This window comes from Argiope bruennichi, chromosome 3 (assembly GCF_947563725.1).
Source record: "Argiope bruennichi chromosome 3, qqArgBrue1.1, whole genome shotgun sequence".
Classification (NCBI taxonomy): domain Eukaryota; kingdom Metazoa; phylum Arthropoda; class Arachnida; order Araneae; family Araneidae; genus Argiope; species Argiope bruennichi.
In genome coordinates this window covers 72,468,832-72,487,847 of record NC_079153.1, presented here as the reverse complement: position 1 = coordinate 72,487,847, position 19,016 = coordinate 72,468,832, and the positions used below count along the sequence as shown (strand labels likewise).

Below are 19,016 nucleotides of genomic sequence, written 5' to 3'. Positions count from 1 at the left end.
TGTCCAACCAAATAAAATAAAACTAGTTGTGGCTTTGTTTCAATTGTAATTTTAATCGTTTCATAGACCGTCAGCGGAATTTAAGATTGCATTGTCATCTACGGTTAAAAAGGTAAATAAAAGAACATTATTTTAAATAAAGTAGTGGAGTATGCGAATGCATTTGAATTAAATTCTTTTCTTTTTTTTTCTGAGAAGATACCGTATTTTTTAAATTGTTAAAATATATAACTTGATTGTTTACAAACAGGTATAGTACTAGCTAAGATGGTAGTTCATTTTTTAAATGGAATATCCTGAATTTAATCTCTTTTGATTTTAAATCGCACTTGTTTTGGCATTTATATATCGAATGCAGTGTAAAATAGGCCATAAGACACTTCCCTAATGTTGTGGTTTATACTTTTTGGCTATTTGTTTTGTTTTCTCAAGACAGTTGTAATCATAATAGTTTAATATAATTATGAATAAACACGTATAGTACTAGCTAAGATAATAGTTCATTTTTTAAATAGAATACCTTGAATTTAATCTCTTTTCATTTTAAATCGCATACGTTTTGGCATTTTTATATTGAATGCAGTGTAAAATCGGCCATAAGACTTCCCTAACGTTGTGATTTATACTTTTGGGCCATTTGTTTTGTTTTCTCAAGACAGTTGTAATCATAATAGTGTAATATAATTATGAATAAAATTGTGTTGATTTAAATTTATTTATTTTCGTGTTACCTAAAATAATGAATAATTTTATTTTCTTCCACAAATCTTTTTGATATGCGGGTTTTTAAAATTCATTTGATGAAAATGATTGTAGTTGAATCTTAAGGATTACTTGTTTCTCTACATAAGAAAGTATATATTTATTTTAAGAAATGAAAGCTTAGTAGTATAACAGAATATTATTTTTGCTTATATTATTTGCATCTGTTTAAATTATTCTTGCTAATATTGTAAATTTGCGTATGCCGCAAATTATAAATTTTAATTTATTATAATTACTCAGTTTCATTGCTTTGCTTTTTTGTTGAAGTGTCATTAATAAAATCTCAGATAAATATGGTCTTTTCAAACATAATAAATTTCTTTGTAATATATTTATAGTTAGCTGTGTATGTGCTTTAAGAATAAAAATAATCTATATATCTTAGTAAATTTTTGTTAAAAGACTTAAAAATTTCAAAGCCAGTTATTTTTTCAAAAGTTTATTTTGGAAGTGTGGTAACACTTCCAAATAACATCATAATAATTTTCATTATTCTCTGGTCATGCCAAATATTAAAAAATAGTACAAAAATTGACAAATATTTACTGAAAAATACAGTTTAGTTGCCATATATGATAACTTATTATAGTCCTTAAAAAAATTACTGTTTGGCAATTGTACTGTATTCTTTAGTTGAAAGTGTTACTTTATTTCACTGTATATCCAATTATTTCGATGGATTTTTTTGCTTTATCATAAAACTTATATTATGATTACTGCTTCATCATTATATGTTTATATTAAAATAGATTAAATTTATCATTAAATATTTTTTACCTTTATAAATTGTTTTCTCTTTTGCTCTTACAACACTTTAATATTAGTCATAAAAAAGTTGCACTGTATGGATCTTTTCCAATTCATTTTTGTAGCCATGGCCGTCCAAGAAGTTGATGTTGAAATGACAATTGAAGATGGAGAAAATACATCAGAAAAGGAAAAGATTCCCAAAGCAGATGTAGAAGCTCTTTCTTTGGCAGGTAATTAAAATTACTGATTGTTTTTAATCTTTTCATGGTTTTCTACGTAAAAAAATTTAAAATAGATTAAAATAAAACTAATATTATTACAAGTCAAATATAAACAAGCCATTGAAACCAATATTAGACTTCAATTTTCAAGCTTCTTTCATATTTCTTTTCCAACATTATTTATTTTAACTATTAATTTATAATTTCTTCTGGAAATAATTCATAATCTTTTTAAATCAGAGGATCCATGAAGACACGAGGATTAAAATATCTCTTTTATCCCTGTTATTACAATCAGTGATCATTTTGATTGTTTGTCTCAAATAAAAGAAAAATTGATTTTACATAATATTGCTCATATTATGTAAAATCAAAACTTATGAATATACAATTTGTTTATTTATTAAGTAAACATGTAAACAAAGGATAATTTAACATATAAAAGAGTTTATATTGTCAAAAACTAACTTTTTTCTTTTTTAAGATGTCAAAATACACAAACAAAGATAAGTAAGCATAAAAAAGTGTTTAAATAATCCAAAGTTATAATAATTCATAAGCATCTATATGTGCTTTTGTTGTCTATATTTCACATTCTATTCAATTTTGCAACCAAATAATGTGTATAAGTGATTTCTAATTTATATTGAATTAGAATAATTATAGCTGTTTAAAATTCATTAAATAAATCAGGAATCCAATGTTTATGATATTAATTTATAACATATTTAAATTGGTTGTTTATCAGAACTTTTTTATTAGAAGCATAGAGATAAATAAAATTTCTTTGTTGGAAATGATATAATTTTCTCCTTTTAAAAAAAGGAGTGTATTATAATGATTTTCTTTGGATTTTCTTTTATATTTTTTTCTGTTGAATTTTTGGTTTTCCATAGATTTCTGTATGAAAAACTACAAGCAAGGTGCGAAATTAGTCTTATCCAATCTTCTTGATGAAATAATATTTACATTCTCTGATTTGTGACAAAACAACAGCAAATTTAATTTCATATAGGAAAGCATATACAAAAGAAGTTTTTTAATATTCAATGTGCTCTTTTAGACATCAAAGAACATCTCATGTTTATTGAGAAATCTGTGAGTTCCAAGGAGCCTCGATTCATACTGCGTGTGGTTCGATCTCTAGTTTCTGTCCGGAAACGGCTTAGTGCAAAGATCCTGCGCAAGGTGGTCACTCATTTTTACGTCCACTCTACGCAGCAGAGAGATACGCTACTCAATTTCATTGATGAGGTATTTCAATACTGTTTTTCTTTGCAATTATTCTTTGTTGATTTACTAAATCCTATAAAAATCATAGTCATTAATTAATTTAGAATTGAATTAATATCCACTAACATTATATTCAAAACTGAAATTTTTATGTATTGCTAATTTTTATTTTAAGCAGTTAATAATTCTTGGATGATCTGAAATGTGTCTTTTAAAACAATTTCATAAATTTTGCAAATAGTAAATATGACCCAAAAAACTGGAGGAACATTTTTTACTGTATCTGATGCTGAAAATATTGTACTTCTATGTATACATTTATTTTATAATTAATAATGAATCTCAATAAATCATTCAAGGCAGTATTCATATTTATAATCTTTAGAATATTGAACAACATTTCAGTTATATTGACAATGATTATTGATATATGAAAGATTTTTTTAAAAACTTAGATTTGATAAAATTGGTTACTTAATTAATTTCTTATATTCAATATTTTTATATAACCTATTTTTGTATTGCATAATATAAGAGACCTAGTAATATATGAATGGGAATCAAAAGAAAAATTTCATTATTTTAATCAATATAATTTGTTTTAGCCAATGGACATGGACACCAATGGAAACAAAGCACCTGCTAGAGTCAAAAATGCCAAATCTAGCCAACAACCACTTTTACCTGAACAAGATATTTACATCCACCTGCTAGTTCTTTTATATCTGATAGATTGTGGGCAACCACAAATGGTTTGTATTTTTTGTTGTTGTTATTTTGTATTAGTACAATTGGATTTATGCATTATTTTGATTAAAAAAAACCTTTCCAAAGTGAAATTTATTATATTATTTAATCTGAAGTATGTCTATTTTGTCTATTATTTTTATCTAAAATCTGTATTTTATTACTTTATCTGAATTCTATAATATTCTATATTATTTTATCTGAAGTATAATTGTCAAAATTTCAATAAATTTTCCAAAAATCTTTGCAATGAACTTTTATTAGTGCAAATACTTTCCATTTCTATTTTCTTACTATTTTATACTGATTAAAGCTGTTTTAATTTTTCATTCAGTCATAAGAAATTATATCCATATTATTGAACAGCTAATTTAACTATATGCTTTATGCTCTTTCGAAATATTTGTAGATTAAAACTTTTGCATAATATTTAATGTATAGAAATAACCAAATTCTTTTAAAGACAGTCATTTGTATGCATTTTTATTGAACTAATTTTATTTGTTCAGAATTTAAAAATTTGGTACTTGGAATGTAAATTTTCCATTTCTGATTTTTTAGGCTTAATGCATAATAGCAAATGTAAAATAATAATAATAATAATAAACACCAGTGTTGAACAGTTTCGGAAAAAAATTTATGTAAGTCCCATTTTTTTTAATTGGCATATATTGACATTTGCTATTCCTTATCTTCTATTTCTTAAATTGCAAAAGTTATGCTGATTTTTTTTTTTATACTTAGTGAATTATTTCCTTATTAATTATTTTTTTAACTTATGAAATTATTTAATTTATTAACTTATAAAAACTCTCTTTTTAAAAGGCAGTGGACTGTGCTGATATGCTGATGAAAAAGGTAGTAGCCCAGCCTCAACGTACTGTTGATCTGATAGCAGCTAAATGTTATTTCTACCTATCTAGAAGCTATGAATTGCTAGGATGCCTTTCAAACATCAGAAGGTATTCAGAAATTCTTTATTTTCAGGAATTTATATTTTGTAAATTTTCAGACTTTCAAAGATAATAAATTCTTTATGTATATGCTGCATTGATTAATTCATTTGAAGAAATTACTTGTGAATGCAAAGGCAATTCGTCATTGTATGCATGTTGTATATTTCTGTTCTTGAAATATTTATCCAGGTGGCAAATCAAAATTTTGATATATGAAATGAATAAGTCATTTTTTTCTTAAGATAATTTATTTGGAAGTATTTCCCACAGCACAGAAGAAAAGTGCATTTGGAAAATAGTCCCCCCCCCATTTTACAAATGAATAGTGTTTTTTTTTTTTTTCTATTTTTTTCTTTTTACAAGTATAAGTTTTTTAAAAAAGCGAATAAACTTTTGGAATTTTATGCTAGTTTTTCATTTATTGGCATGTTTAAGCAAACTGCTTTTCTTTAATTACTGCCACAGATTAATTATTTGTACTTGGTAAATGAAATTTTTAAGTAATTGTTTCTCAATATAACATACAATATTTTAGTTTTTATTAAAGGTAAAACATTTATTGATGTGAACCATGTTTTTGTCTTTTTTTAGCTTTCTTCACAGTCGACTGCGAAGTGCTGTTTTACGTAATGACTATGAAGGGCAAGCAGTGCTTCTGAATTGCCTGCTGCGAAATTACCTCCATTACAATTTGTATGAACAGGCCTCTAAACTAGCTTCAAAATCAGTGTTTCCAGAAATGGCATCTGATAATGAGTGGGCTCGCTTTTTATATTATTTAGGTATTTTTTTAAAATTTAATTGTTATACTAATATTTATATATGAATGTACTAGAATGATAAATATATATTTGGTGTTATGTTTATGGGTGATTTCATACTTGAAGGAGTTAGGAATATTGGTTTTATGCACTTTCTAAATTGATAGAATTAATTGAACTGTTTTTACAATGCCATATTCATGTTTCAAGAGATTTTGTGTAAATTCTGAATATATTGGAATCCAAATAATAATAATAATAAAACAGCAATAATTAAACAAGCAATACCAATAAAGGCACCTTTTATTGTTGTTATTCTATAAAGTTGCATAGTAATAGTTGTTCAAATAAAATAAATGGATCCTATTATTGATGTAATCCTAATTAAACAAAGACAGAAAAATAAATTGCATAATCCTGTGATCATCTAATATTATTATTAGGAAGATAAAAAATATACTCTACAATAAAAGCAAAGCTTAAGTAAGTGGACAGATGGTGTGAACTACCAGAGATGTTAGAAAAGGAAAGTATGTTTAATGGACTAAAATAATGTAACAATGTGTTCTTTATTTTAAAGATAGTTAGTAAAGCCATTGAAATTGAATGACATTTTAGAGAATTGTATTAGTCTATTTTGTAGCTATCTTAATTCAGCTTAACCAACCCTATTTAAGCTCAACTTAAAATCATAATTTCAATGAATTACATTAAAAATGTCAAGATTAAAATAACTGTAAAATAAAATAAAATTTTGAAACAATATTTTTTTTAGAAAATAATAAAAAAATTATCAGAAAGTGATTTATAAAACTTTATATATTTTTAATGTTATATTTTTAAAAAATAAATTTTGAAATCTTTGCATTTTCCAAAAAGTAAATGAACCCCTCAAAAGCGCGTGCACACACACATACACACAGAATCATTGTGTTGGAGAGATTTATATACAATTTTTTTATAAATCTGTTGCAAACTTCCATTAAGGAAGAAATTTTGAGTTATATGGAAAAAAAAAGTAATTGTTTAGATTTTTAAAACAAAAATATTTGGCAAGCTTATATATAAATGTAATTATTAATTAAAATTTTGTTGTTTAATTGAATTAGATATCCTTAAGAAAAAGTATCTAATTAATTATGCTTAGATTTAAATTTGGTTGACATTATAAAAGGCTGTATGTTATTTACATAAAATTTTGACAAATATTGTGCATATGTTAAGTATAGTTAGTTTTATTTATTCTTACTTCATTGTTTATTCTAGGCCGTATCAAAGCTATTCAATTAGATTATTCAGAAGCTCATAAAAATCTCCTTCAAGCCATTAGAAAAGCTCCAGAACTTTCTGCCGTTGGATTCCGTCAAACAGTAAATGATTCTCACTTCCTTATATTACATTCCCATTTTATATTAAAATTTAGAATTAAATCCTCAATGCTGTTATAAGCTAAATAATACCTATTTTCAATTTCTAATGATTATGATTTCCGTTTTTTTGTTTTTAAAAAAAATGTCTTAAACAATTACCTGGGAAGACAGAAACCATTTTCTTTTGCCATAGATGACTTTCTTTTTAAGAAAGTTAAAAAAAAAAAAAAAAAAAAACTGTTCTTAAAATTAGAATTTCTTGGAACTCCTTGAATTTTAATTTTGCTGGAATGAGAACTCTATAAAATATTTGATTTTCTAGTTTGTCTTTGAAAAGTTCTTGAAATATTTAAGTTCCTTTTAAAAAAATATCTAACATTTACAGACATCACTGAATTTCCTTAGAAATTATGATTTAAGTAATTTTCCAGTTTTATTGCCTTAACAGAAATATATTGTATCTTTTCTGTAATCGTATCCACCTGATGAAGAATTTGATTGAATTAAGAAGTGTATTATGTATATATATAAAAAAATGAATTCTTAGCAAATAATTTTGGATCTATGCATATGAAAATATTCTTATTGAAACTTCAATAATTTATTTTATAGGTTTACAAACTGGCTATTACTGTAGAACTCCTTTTGGGTGATATTCCTGACAGATCTCTTTTCCGACAGCCTCAGCTTAGAAAATCTCTAGCTCCCTATTATCAACTTACTCAAGGTCAGATGCTATATGATTTAAGAGCTGCATCAATTTTCTCCTTTTGCTTTCATTAATAATAATTAAATATCATTTATAGATTCAATGAGTTATTTCCTTTTGCTTATGCTTAAAATTGTGATTTTTTCATCCTTTCGAAATGAAATGATGTACAAGATTTTTCCTTATAAGTTTGGATAAGAATCATTAAAATTTAATTTTATTAGATTTGATCTCTTTTTAAGCTGATACAGATTTGCATTTTACTTTTATAACTTGTATTTCTTTTTCAATTACTTACATAAATTGTGAAGGAAGATATGTCCTTCGTAAAATTTTATGATAAACTTTTAAAAGATTGACCATTGTAATAATTATAAATTGTTTGTACAGCAATGGATCACATCTGTTTAATTTATCATGATCTAAAAGTTTAATGGTTATAAACCTTTTGTTTTTAATGTGAAGTAATGGTTTTAAACCTTTTGTTTTTAATGTGAAGGTTTATTTTTTCAGTATAGCCATACAAAATTCAGCCTATTAATTTTTTAATTATAAAATTAAGTGATAATTAAGCATATACAACCATAAAAAAAGAAGAAAGGTATATAATTCTATTACTTTTTTTGATTAATAGTTCCATGGAAAAAATTATTTTTTTACATGCTTTTTCTTATGTACTGGTAAAAATTGATTTGTTTTTCCACTTACTACCAATTAATGATACTCTTAATCTCTGGCAATAGATAAATGTGATTTCTCCCTCTGTAAATTATGTAGTAATATTTTAATTTTGTTATTTGTAATAATTATGAACTATTTGTTCAGCAATGGTTCACAATCAGTGACATTTGTCATGAGGTGAAAGTGAGTTCTTAAAATCAATTTATTGCTGCTTTGCCTATCAAACATATATTAAAATAATAATGTTATTTTAGATGGAGAAGGAAGACTAATTAATTTTTCACAATCTAGGTTCTTATTCTTTTTAATTTAAAAATTTATATTTCTCCTTATTTTCTATTCCTAAAATCTCGATTCTTAAAAATGTACATCAAGAATAATTTATGATAATTTTTTCTGACCATTCATAGTATTTTTGTAAATAAAATGAATTATACCAATAACCTCAATCTGTTTTGAAGCAATTTCTTTGATGACACTAGAATATTATATTTCTTTCATCGGAATTATTAACTTTTTCCTAGATAGCACTTTAATCCTATGTTTTTACAATTTTATAGAAAAATTGGGGAGAAAAATTATGGATGAAATATGGATTATATTTCATTTACAATTTTCAGTAAGCCTTAAATCGGTTTTTTTTTTCTTACATTGGTTAAGAAATTGGCTAATTGATTTAAATTCTAGAAATTAGTATCCTACTACATCTATGCTACCAATGGAAGATATTTTTGGTTTTTCTGTATGTGTGTGAAATAAATATGGTTAAGCTATATTAATATATTTTCAGGACTCAAAACCATACATTGTTGTAGTAATGATTCTTTCTAGTATTATTAATAGAATAGTTACCATAACTCTTCCCTGTAATAATAGAAAGATAGAAAAGGCCTTCTAAAAATTAATAAATAAAATAAATGAATAAATATCACCATTTATAATTAGCACAGATTGAGATATATAGTTTCTTATCCTGGAATTTTCATAATCACATTTATTTCCGATCATAATTACTTAAAAAAATTTTTTATTAATGAAATTGTTTTATAGTTGAATGTTATTTACATTTTAATATGTTGGTAAATTTATTATTTTCTATAAATATTTTGTCATAAAACCTAAATATTTCATTTAATGAATACCAAAACATTATATATATAATATAACCTTTTATTTTGTGTGTAATTGTAGAAAATATATGCTAAGTGGCCTTATTTTCATCACAGAATACTTTTGATATTTGCATATATATATATATTTTTTTGTATTTTTCAAGCATTATTGAAATTTGTTTTTCTTTTGTAGCTGTGAAAGCTGGCAACTTAAGCATGTTTAATGAAGTGCTTGAAAACTTGGGTCCTCAGTTCCAGAAAGATCATACTTATACCCTCATTTTGCGTCTGAGGCACAATGTCATCAAGACTGGCATCCGCATGATCAGTTTATCATATTCACGCATCTCGTTGGCAGAAATTGCTCGAAAACTCCTCCTGGGCTCCTCGGAAGATGCTGAATTTATTGTAGCCAAAGTATGTATTGAAAAATATTGCTTATACAAAATTTTCTTTTCACTTCCAAAATAAAAGGCATCCAAAATGTTTCTCTAAATACATTTTGTTAAAAGTATAGAAGATGTTTTCACCAGTTATTTTTAAATCTAAACTCTTAGTTTCATATAGATAATATTTATAGATATTATTATATAATACATACCCTCCAACTTAGGTTACCTTGTCATCAGTAGCTCTCCATTCCATATATAATTTAATAATAACTAAGTATTGAAGAATAGATATTTCCAAACAATTTTAATTAATTAAAACAAGTATTTCAAACATTTTTTAACTCTATTTTTATTTGACAAACATTTATTATTGACTAAATTTATAAGTGAAATAATTTTATTTAAAAAAAATCATACAACACAATTTTGTTGATCAAAAAGATTAACACTATTAATCCTTTTTTTTTTTTTTACATTAAATAGCAAGCATTTTTTGCTGTTTCAGGGGTGTTTGTGCTCCAGGGAAACCCCGGAATTCCGGGGATTTTGAACTTCGATACCCGGAAATTCCGGGGATCGTCGTTCAAAAGGAAGTAGGAATAATAATGAATTATTTATTTTGATCTGGGTAATTTTGTTTGCTTTGAAAGCAGAAAACGCAAGGTCAGTGTGTGTGGTGAAAACTTTTCCTTTCTTTCTCCAAAGGCAGTGATTATGCGTGAAAAGGGGGAAAAAACTTCTTTTTTGTTCTTTCCTTATTGCGAGTTATGACTCATTCCCCCGGTTCTCGGACATTCTCTTCTGGATTCTTTTCGGCAAGTAGGCGCGGCAGAAAAAAAAAGGGAGAGACTTTGTTCGACCAGATGTGCGATCACGTGACTCTGGGTTCAAAGGTCTTATCTCTCCTGGCGTGGCGCCAATAAGTAGAGAAGGGGTTTTTTTCGCCGTATTAGCTATTTGTCATTGATCGCTTCGCAACTTTTTTTTCTCCGCTGTGTAAAATTTTCGTTTCATTTATTGATGCACGTGTAAATTTTTCGTTTCGCTTATTGAAATATTTTTTTATTTATGTACGAAAGAGAATTTCACTTTGAAATTTCAGCATATGAAACAGAAATTACCCCTTAAAAATTCATGTCTAATTAGTTTTACAGCATTAGATCCAGAGCTAAGAGGTAAAACCAGTACAATATTAGCTTTTGAAAAATTATCATTTTTTATGTCGCATATTTTTAGTGATAGTGAAAAGTCAAAAGTAGAAGCTGAAATAAGGTTATACCAGAGTGATATTGATATCACCAAAGAAATGCTCTACACATCTGATGAAAGTGGAAATCAAGTCAAGTGTACAATTGATAAATATTGGTCTAAAGTTTTTAATTTAAAAGATGATTTCACAAATGATTATAAGTATCCTACATTGGCTAAATTGGTCAAAGCCTGCCTTAGCTGCTTCCATGGCCCATTAGTGGAAAGTGCATTCAACTTAATGGATACACTTGTCACTGACTATAGAACCTCTCTTAAAATTGATTCCCTAGATGCAGTGCAGACTATTAAATATGATTTAATGGCTTCTAAAGAAACCTCATGTGAAAAATATGGCTCAAAGAATCCAATGACTGATCCAATTCACAAAGATCTCTTACTGAATATGAACAGAAGTTGGAAAACATATCAAGAGGACTTAAAAACATGTATTTCAGATGAGTCACCTATAAAAGTCTATGAAAAACCTTCTACATTAGCAGAAAAGCAAACTGCTTCTACCTCTGCATGTGCTGTTCTCGAGGAAATTTCTTCAACTGTAAATGAGGAAAATAAAAGTCAACCTTCCTGCAATTATGAAGTTCACCACAAAAGAAAGACAAGCCCACAAACATCAGAAAATAAAAAAAAGCAGCAGAAATTAGATAATTTTTTTTAAAAGAATTAATTCAGGTAATTTAAAATATTTGCATAAAATGTAGTAGTTTATATGTTTGAAAATTTATGGTTATTAATTTTGCAAAAAAAGTAATTCATTAAACTTTTATAATTAGGACATTCAATACTTCATAATTGTAATTTTTCATTCCCCCCTCCTCCTTCTCGAAACTCCAAAATGCCGGTAGTAAGTCCATAAAAGTTTCAGGGGATTTTTTGGGGTCCCACAAACACCCCTGCTGTTTTCAAATCTTCATAGCTCAGTTTGACGTTATAAAATACTTCCATATTCATTTTTGTTATGAGGAGCAACTCCAGTATTTTTATATTCATGCTAGAATAAAATTCTACTTTTTTTTTTCTTTCCTAATCATACTAGAAGTTCTTTTATTATTAACATTGCTGCGTGGAGCTGAAAGAAGCCACATTATTTTTAACAATACTATATATTTTGAACTGTCATCATTATTTTTGATATGAAGAATTATATGCCACACTATATCAGCTCTTTCAATGTCTAAAATTTCTGGGGATAGACCATCAACTTAAGAATAAGCAAATTTCAATTAAAGCTGATCATTATCAACACATCAGTTAAATAAAGATGCAAAATACTTAATTGAAGATCAGCTGACTGCCATTGAAACATGTTTAAGAAAATTCATCTTGCAAAGGAGATTTTTTTATAGAATATTCACACAGTTACAAAAAGTTTTTGAATTGTTTTTTCCTCTGTGGTAACTTGGGATCATGTAAGAGTCTAGTAGATGATTTTATAACAAGAGATTAATTAAACATTTGCTTTCTTTTTAAAAAAAATAATGTTAAAGAGAGAATCTGACTTAATTAAAACAGCAAGTGTTACAGACTGAATAAAAAGCTCATAGTACATGTTCATTAAGTCGTGCAAAATATAAATACATCAATATTTTAAGTGCTAGATATATTATGCAGTGGGTCATTCTACTGTAATGTGAAAAGTGTAAAAGCATTTTCAGATGACAACCAATGAATGTTGTAAATTGTAATCTCCTAATAGTACTTAACAGTGTTTAAATTTCCTTTTATTACTTTTTTTCATGTAATAAAACATTTTGATGGGAATATTTTTCTCATCGGCTGCAAAAGAATTAATTGCCTTTTGAGCTGCAAGATGCATAAGATGACTAAAAGGCTAATAAATATTTCTTTACTTAAACCCAAAACCTCTTTATTTCATCCAACCAATTTATTTGTACTGCGAGTCAGGCAATAGAGTTTTCCCTTTTTATTTGAAAGTTTTGGAATTCAACATAAAAAAAAATTAAAAATCCCCTCACTGATGTTGTTTGAGAATTATGACAATGAAAATTGTTACATTACAACTTGTTTTTCTTCCCCATCATAATCATCATAATAAAAAAAAAAATACCCTTAGGGAATTTTTTATTGTTTTAGATAATGTTGATTGGATATGAAAACAATTCCAAAGTTATTCATTCACTTTATAGGATTTGGTGGTTATGTCAGCTACTGCATGTGTTTTAGTATGAACATAAGAGAACTTTTTAGTGATATCTGAGTTGGAAAACATTGTGTTAAACATAGTTCCATAGTTATCAGATGCACCCCCCCCCCAAAAAAAATGTTCTGTTGAAATTTTTACAAGCAACATTTATTGTAATAAGCATATTTTTATAACGGCATTTAATAGATAAAAATTGTTTATTAATGCTGCTACAACTGAGCTTATACAATGCCTAATACATGTTATCAACACTCATCATTGTCCCCATGATTGATTGAAAATTTCATTAAACAAATGAATTTTTGATTGTAACCTTCTTTTCCAGTTATTAAATACAGCCACTATTTAGAATACCCCTCTCTAAACTTTGATTATTTGTTTCTTCATCTGCAGAAGTCTGCTTAGATCAATTTATATTATGATTCTTCACAACACTAACTCTTTCATACAACCACACGATTAAGGTGATCCCAAACTTTGATTATTACTAAAATTTCTCTATAAATAAGCAAAAATTTATATCACTTGACTTATGAAAGATGAAGAAATGTTCTATTTAGTCACGGGGAAAAACGAGGAACTTCTTAACCGAGGCATCTTTCTTTGACATCATTTCCACAATGAAGCTGCCAACATCATTTTGGTTGGGCAAATGAAATGTTGCTTCATTGTAAGTGTAGAGATCGAAAGTGGAGATCTGGGGAGAGGATTTTTTCACCTTTATTTTGTACAATCTGTAGTTTTTCCTTGTATATCCGTAACTTCATAGTTTTCACCTAATTCCTATAGTAGAGAAATTTCATAGCTATTGGAGAATATGTATAACAGTATATAATTTCTATGTAAATAATAATATGTAACAGAAATAAAAATTAGCTAAGATTTTGCCTTTGAAGAATTTTTTTTTGGTTATATTTGATTTACTTAACTATTGATTCATTAAACTAAAGTTTTCATATAGTACTGAATAGCTCTTGTATAACTACTAAACAGAAAAAAATGGTATAATGTTTGCCTTTCTGTCTATATTTTTGCTTTGTTATTTATTTGTAATTCCTTAAATTTGATGCTGTATAATTCTCAGATACATAAATGTAATCTATACTTATATAAAGCTTAATGTGTGTGTGTGTTGGTACTCTACAGGCCAGACCGTTTGACATACAGCTACTAAATTTGGTACATGTATACCTTGGAGGTCGGGAATGTGCACCTGGGGTTCCTTTTTTTGAATTTTTAGTTATAATTTTAATTATTAATTAAAAACTAACTTTCCCGTCAAAAAAATCTTTTCATTTTCTTCACCGCCAAATGAGTAAGGTTTCAGTTTTTTTTCCCCACGCTACTGAGGCTATGCTTAATATTCTTCAGACGATTATTTCAAATGATTATGTTTATTTTCTTAATGTTTGATATATTTAAAATTATTATTAATTAAAATTATTGTTAATTAATCGATCTCTCAGATTCATTCTGAAGTACTTTTGAATTAAAATAAAGCAGAATAAAGGAAATTAAAAATTTCTAATCTGCATAGTGTTACCCCAACTGGCGTAGAAAAAAGGACGCATTTGTGTTATCATAACTGGTGTTGAAAATTCACGCTTGCACATTGTGTTCTGATTGTTGACAATTATTTTCAACGCATGCAGATTTGATTTAAATTATTTTTAAGTTAGTTGAATGCTTTTCTGATTAAATTGTATTTATGATAGTTGTATATTTTTTGTATATGCTTATTTATAGTTTTGTTTTAAGTACATCGTTTTTTAAGTAGTTTTTTAACCTGTTTTTGACCGATTATTTTAAAGAATTCTGTTTATTTTCTTAGTATTTGGTGCATTTAAAACTAAACATTGTTAATTAATCGATCTGTTCATGATGAATCAGAAAATTTTGTTGAAAAGCTTGAGATATTATATAAATTAAGAAATATATTCTTTAGTGCCCATAAATGTTTAAATACTCAGTGACTCTATTTTCAGTAGTCATATTTAAAAAAATGCTTCGTTTCAGTAAAATAAATGTTTTTATATCAATTGCACTTTAATCATTTCCACTTTAACTTAAAGCATAAATTCTACGGGAGCTAACAGAAAATTAGAGAGATACATATTATGTTATGACTGAAGGCATTTGTAATATTATGAGTTAATTATATGACTATCAAAATTTGAAGCTTTAAAATATTTTGATAAAGAAGCTATTAAAATAGGAGTTACATAAAATATTTAATTATTAAAATTTTAACGAGCATTAAGATTGGCAAACCAGCTGGTCGCCAAAGGCGGCTAGTAGATATATAAATATAGAAAAATAATATAATATTTTATATTTATCTGCTTCAGTTTAAATTGTAGTTTTAAAAGAATAGAAACTTTTTCTAGAATTTGTTTTTACTTAATGGATATGATAGTGTAAATTTTCTCAAATATATTAATTTGTGTAAACATTGTTATGCAGGCAATTCGTGATGGTGTTATTGAAGCTACTATCAATCATGCACAAGGCTATATGCAATCAAAACAGACTGTTGATGTATACAGCACAGGAGAGCCATTGGCTGCCTTCCATAAGAGGATTAGTTTCTGTCTCGATATTCACAACAAATCTGTCAAGGTTAGAACACATATTTTTTAACATATTATCAAATATATGTTTTTTTTCTTTTCTTCCTGTTTTTTTTCCTAATGGTTGCAATGTACTAACTTTATTTTTTCTTCATTAGACCATGCGTTTCCCACCAAAATCATTTCACAAGGATTTGGAGACAGCTGAAGTAAGTATAAATTAAAAAAAATAAATAAATAAATTATATCCTGTTTTATTTTTATATATGTTAAATGGACAATTAAATTTTGTAGAGGTTCATTTTACAGAAACGTAAAAGAAAATTGTTATCATGCTTTTTGTGAACTATGCTTTAAATATATATATATATATATATATATATATAATTTCTACATTTTTTTCTATTAGTATTTAAAATTTCAAAAATATTTTTCTTGGTGACAAATTGTATATCAATTCAAAACATGTTAACTTTTAACTTATTTTTTTCTCCTCTTCCTTATATTTTGCTGTTTGCATCATTAGTAAGTTCTCATTTCATATGCATTGTATGCTTTAAAAGTGACTTCAAAATCAATGTTTTTGATTTTATTGAGGCTATGATATTATTTTTATTGATGCTGTTGTATAATTTTTCTTGTAAATTATCATAGTTTATCAGCTAAAAGAAATTCCACTGTGAAATTATTGTCCAGATTCTGTTTTATTTGAAGCAGTAGAATACAGTGCAGAGCCCTCGATTTCAAATATATCACTAGTAAAGAGAAAAAAAATTGTATAATATTCTTTTATGATTTCCCCCCCCCACTTATTTTAGAAATCCTTAGAATTAATTGTTCTTAGAATTAATAATCTTTTTTTCTTTATTATTTTGTAATTTTTTTTTAAAAAATTACTTTTTGTGAATGTTCTTTTATTGAATACTGAGTTCCTAGTTTCTTTTGAATTTAAGATAAGAAAATATGACAACTATTGTCATTGCATTTTTTCCCATTTAATATTAATTCTAAAATTTTTATTAAAGTTTTTGACGTAATTTTCACTTTTCTAGGAGCGGAGAGAACGAGAGAAACAAGATATAGAATATGCAAAAGAAATGACTGATGAAGAAGATGATGGCTTTCCATAAACATACTACAAATTAATTTATTACTTTCTGACATTATTTTCCTTTTAAAGTGACTAATAAGTTGTCGGATATGCTTTACAAAATTATTGAACATAAACAAACTTTTTGTAGGTACCACTATTTCAGACTTTTTTTTTTGTCTTTTTGTTCTGGTAATAAAAATACTTTTCTTAATTAACTGTTATTTTTTCTTATTTAACTGTTTTGTACTCAACAAGAAAATAGTCCAATTTTCAGAAGTATGTAAATTTGTTTATTATATGGTTATTCAAAATAAGGTGGTACATGGTAACGAAAGAAAGAAAGTTGCACTACTTATTAGGTTGAGCATGATAGGAACATGAAATGATGATTTATCTAAAATCAAATGAAGACATATTGTCATGATTTACTACAATAATCTTGTTATTATTATGACGTCTTTAGCAATTAAAAAAACTCAACAAAGTTCAAATGAACAAATACAAGCAATATATGTTTAAAATATTTCTGTATTTCTTAAAAATTATGAAAATAGATGATGATACTCTTTCTTATTCTTAAAAATAAAGTTTTATATTGGCATAGTTTTGAAATTTGGAATTAGCTGCTATTTTATTTATTGGAACTTTTGGCAATTCATTCTACCCAAATATTTGTAGTAATTTGACCATATTCTGCCTTTTTGCAATTATCAGTTTTGAAAATTAGCTATCTCAAAATATGAATTTTAGCACTGTTTTCAATTGAAGTAATTTCTAGCTTTACAATTTTTTTTTTAAATGTATTGCTTCATTCTTTTCAGTTGGATTGATTCAACATTTTATAATGACTATTTGTCCTCTCTAGTAGAAATTGCTATCTTGAGTTCCCCTACTTTAAAAATTTCCCTAATTGTAAACTTTATAAATATAATAATAATAATATAAAATTAAATTATAAATGGGTATCAGCATGCAACAGAGAGTCGCCTGTTCTTTTTAATGGTTTTTAAACTCATTATTTTGCAAATTGTAGTTTGTTTGCAAGATTTGATATTTGCTGCCTCATGGAGAATCTATTTATCAGTGATGGTGCTTCTTCATGCCTGTTGACTGGCCAAAAGTAATGAAATTCAAACCATCTTAACTCATTCAGTTTTGATCACAGAAAGAACTTTTTTGGTGATATTGTTAAATCTGACAGGAATATTTTATTAGATAAAACTGAGAAGAGCTGATAAAAAATTTAGACTTAACAAATGTACAGCTAAAAAATTATTAACTCAAGTAACAAAAAAATATCATTTAGTCATTCCTATCATTTAATCTTTTCATTTTGAATTATATCTTTATTTCTCATTCTTTAGAAATTAGCTAAATTTAGGGTTCATATTTTGTATGTTTGGATTCCTTTTAACTTGGTGGCATTTCTTTCTTTTCTTTTTTTTGGCAATTACTTATGTTCCAACTAAAACTTCATTAAAATTCCATTTAAATTTGTTGGATATTGTTATTTAGTTTTCAGAAAATAATTCCTTTGAATTTGTAATGAATAATAGTAGCTCTGGGGAGAGGGAAGAAAATTCTAATCTCCATTAGTATGGGATATATTTTTTAATGCAATCTTTTTTTTAAATGTGTTGCTAACAGATGAAATCTGAGATTATATTCCATCATTAAATAAAATAAAGTAATTAAATTTTGATGAAATTTTATCACATTCAATGGCTGTTGCACTTAAAATCATAAATTCAACTGTCGATTAGTATTTGCTGTTTTTGGCAATAGAATCAATTTTTCTTCATACTTTTAATTACATTTTATATCTATCCATATTAGTATTCAGTAGAGTTTGTTATTGTAATATCATTCTATCCTTAGTAAAGTTTTTCATATGCTTTACATCAAGGTGAAATTTTAATCTAATAGATAAATACTGTTTGAGAAATTGACCTCCTCTTGCCTTTTTTTTAAATTATATATCAAAAATCTATTCTGTAGTGCTTTTGTAGATTTCGTGGTATATTCTCAAACCTTGTACACTACATTTTTGAATGGGTCCCATGTTTCTTTTTCAGTTTCATTCATATGGGGAAATGAAACATCAAGGAAAAGTCTTTATTTGACTTCAGATGGTTTATGGAACTTGAATGAAAACATTTTCCATCTTTTGGTAAAGAAACTAAAGTTTCTTAAAGTTTTATTTGGATTTAGTCTTTTTGAAGA

At 26.4% G+C, this 19,016-nt stretch overlaps 1 protein-coding gene across 2 annotated transcripts; it reads left to right on the top strand.

Annotated features, from left to right (window-relative positions):
- Nucleotides 1-32: 32 nt before the first annotated feature.
- LOC129963515 (26S proteasome non-ATPase regulatory subunit 3-like) lies at nucleotides 33-17,004 on the top strand. Of its 2 annotated transcripts, none has more exons than XM_056077942.1 (12): nucleotides 33-112; nucleotides 1,638-1,745; nucleotides 2,800-2,990; nucleotides 3,575-3,721; nucleotides 4,542-4,678; nucleotides 5,264-5,454; nucleotides 6,700-6,803; nucleotides 7,416-7,530; nucleotides 9,499-9,722; nucleotides 15,594-15,749; nucleotides 15,859-15,909; nucleotides 16,753-17,004. In XM_056077942.1, exons 2-12 carry the CDS (start codon nucleotides 1,640-1,642, stop codon nucleotides 16,828-16,830), a joined length of 1,500 nt encoding a protein of 499 aa, XP_055933917.1. In that variant the 5' UTR covers nucleotides 33-112; nucleotides 1,638-1,639; the 3' UTR covers nucleotides 16,831-17,004. The 2 variants fall into 2 exon arrangements, with proteins under 2 accessions (XP_055933917.1, XP_055933918.1); XM_056077943.1 differs by having other exon boundaries at nucleotides 112-250.
- The last annotated feature ends 2,012 nt before the right edge of the window (nucleotides 17,005-19,016 follow it).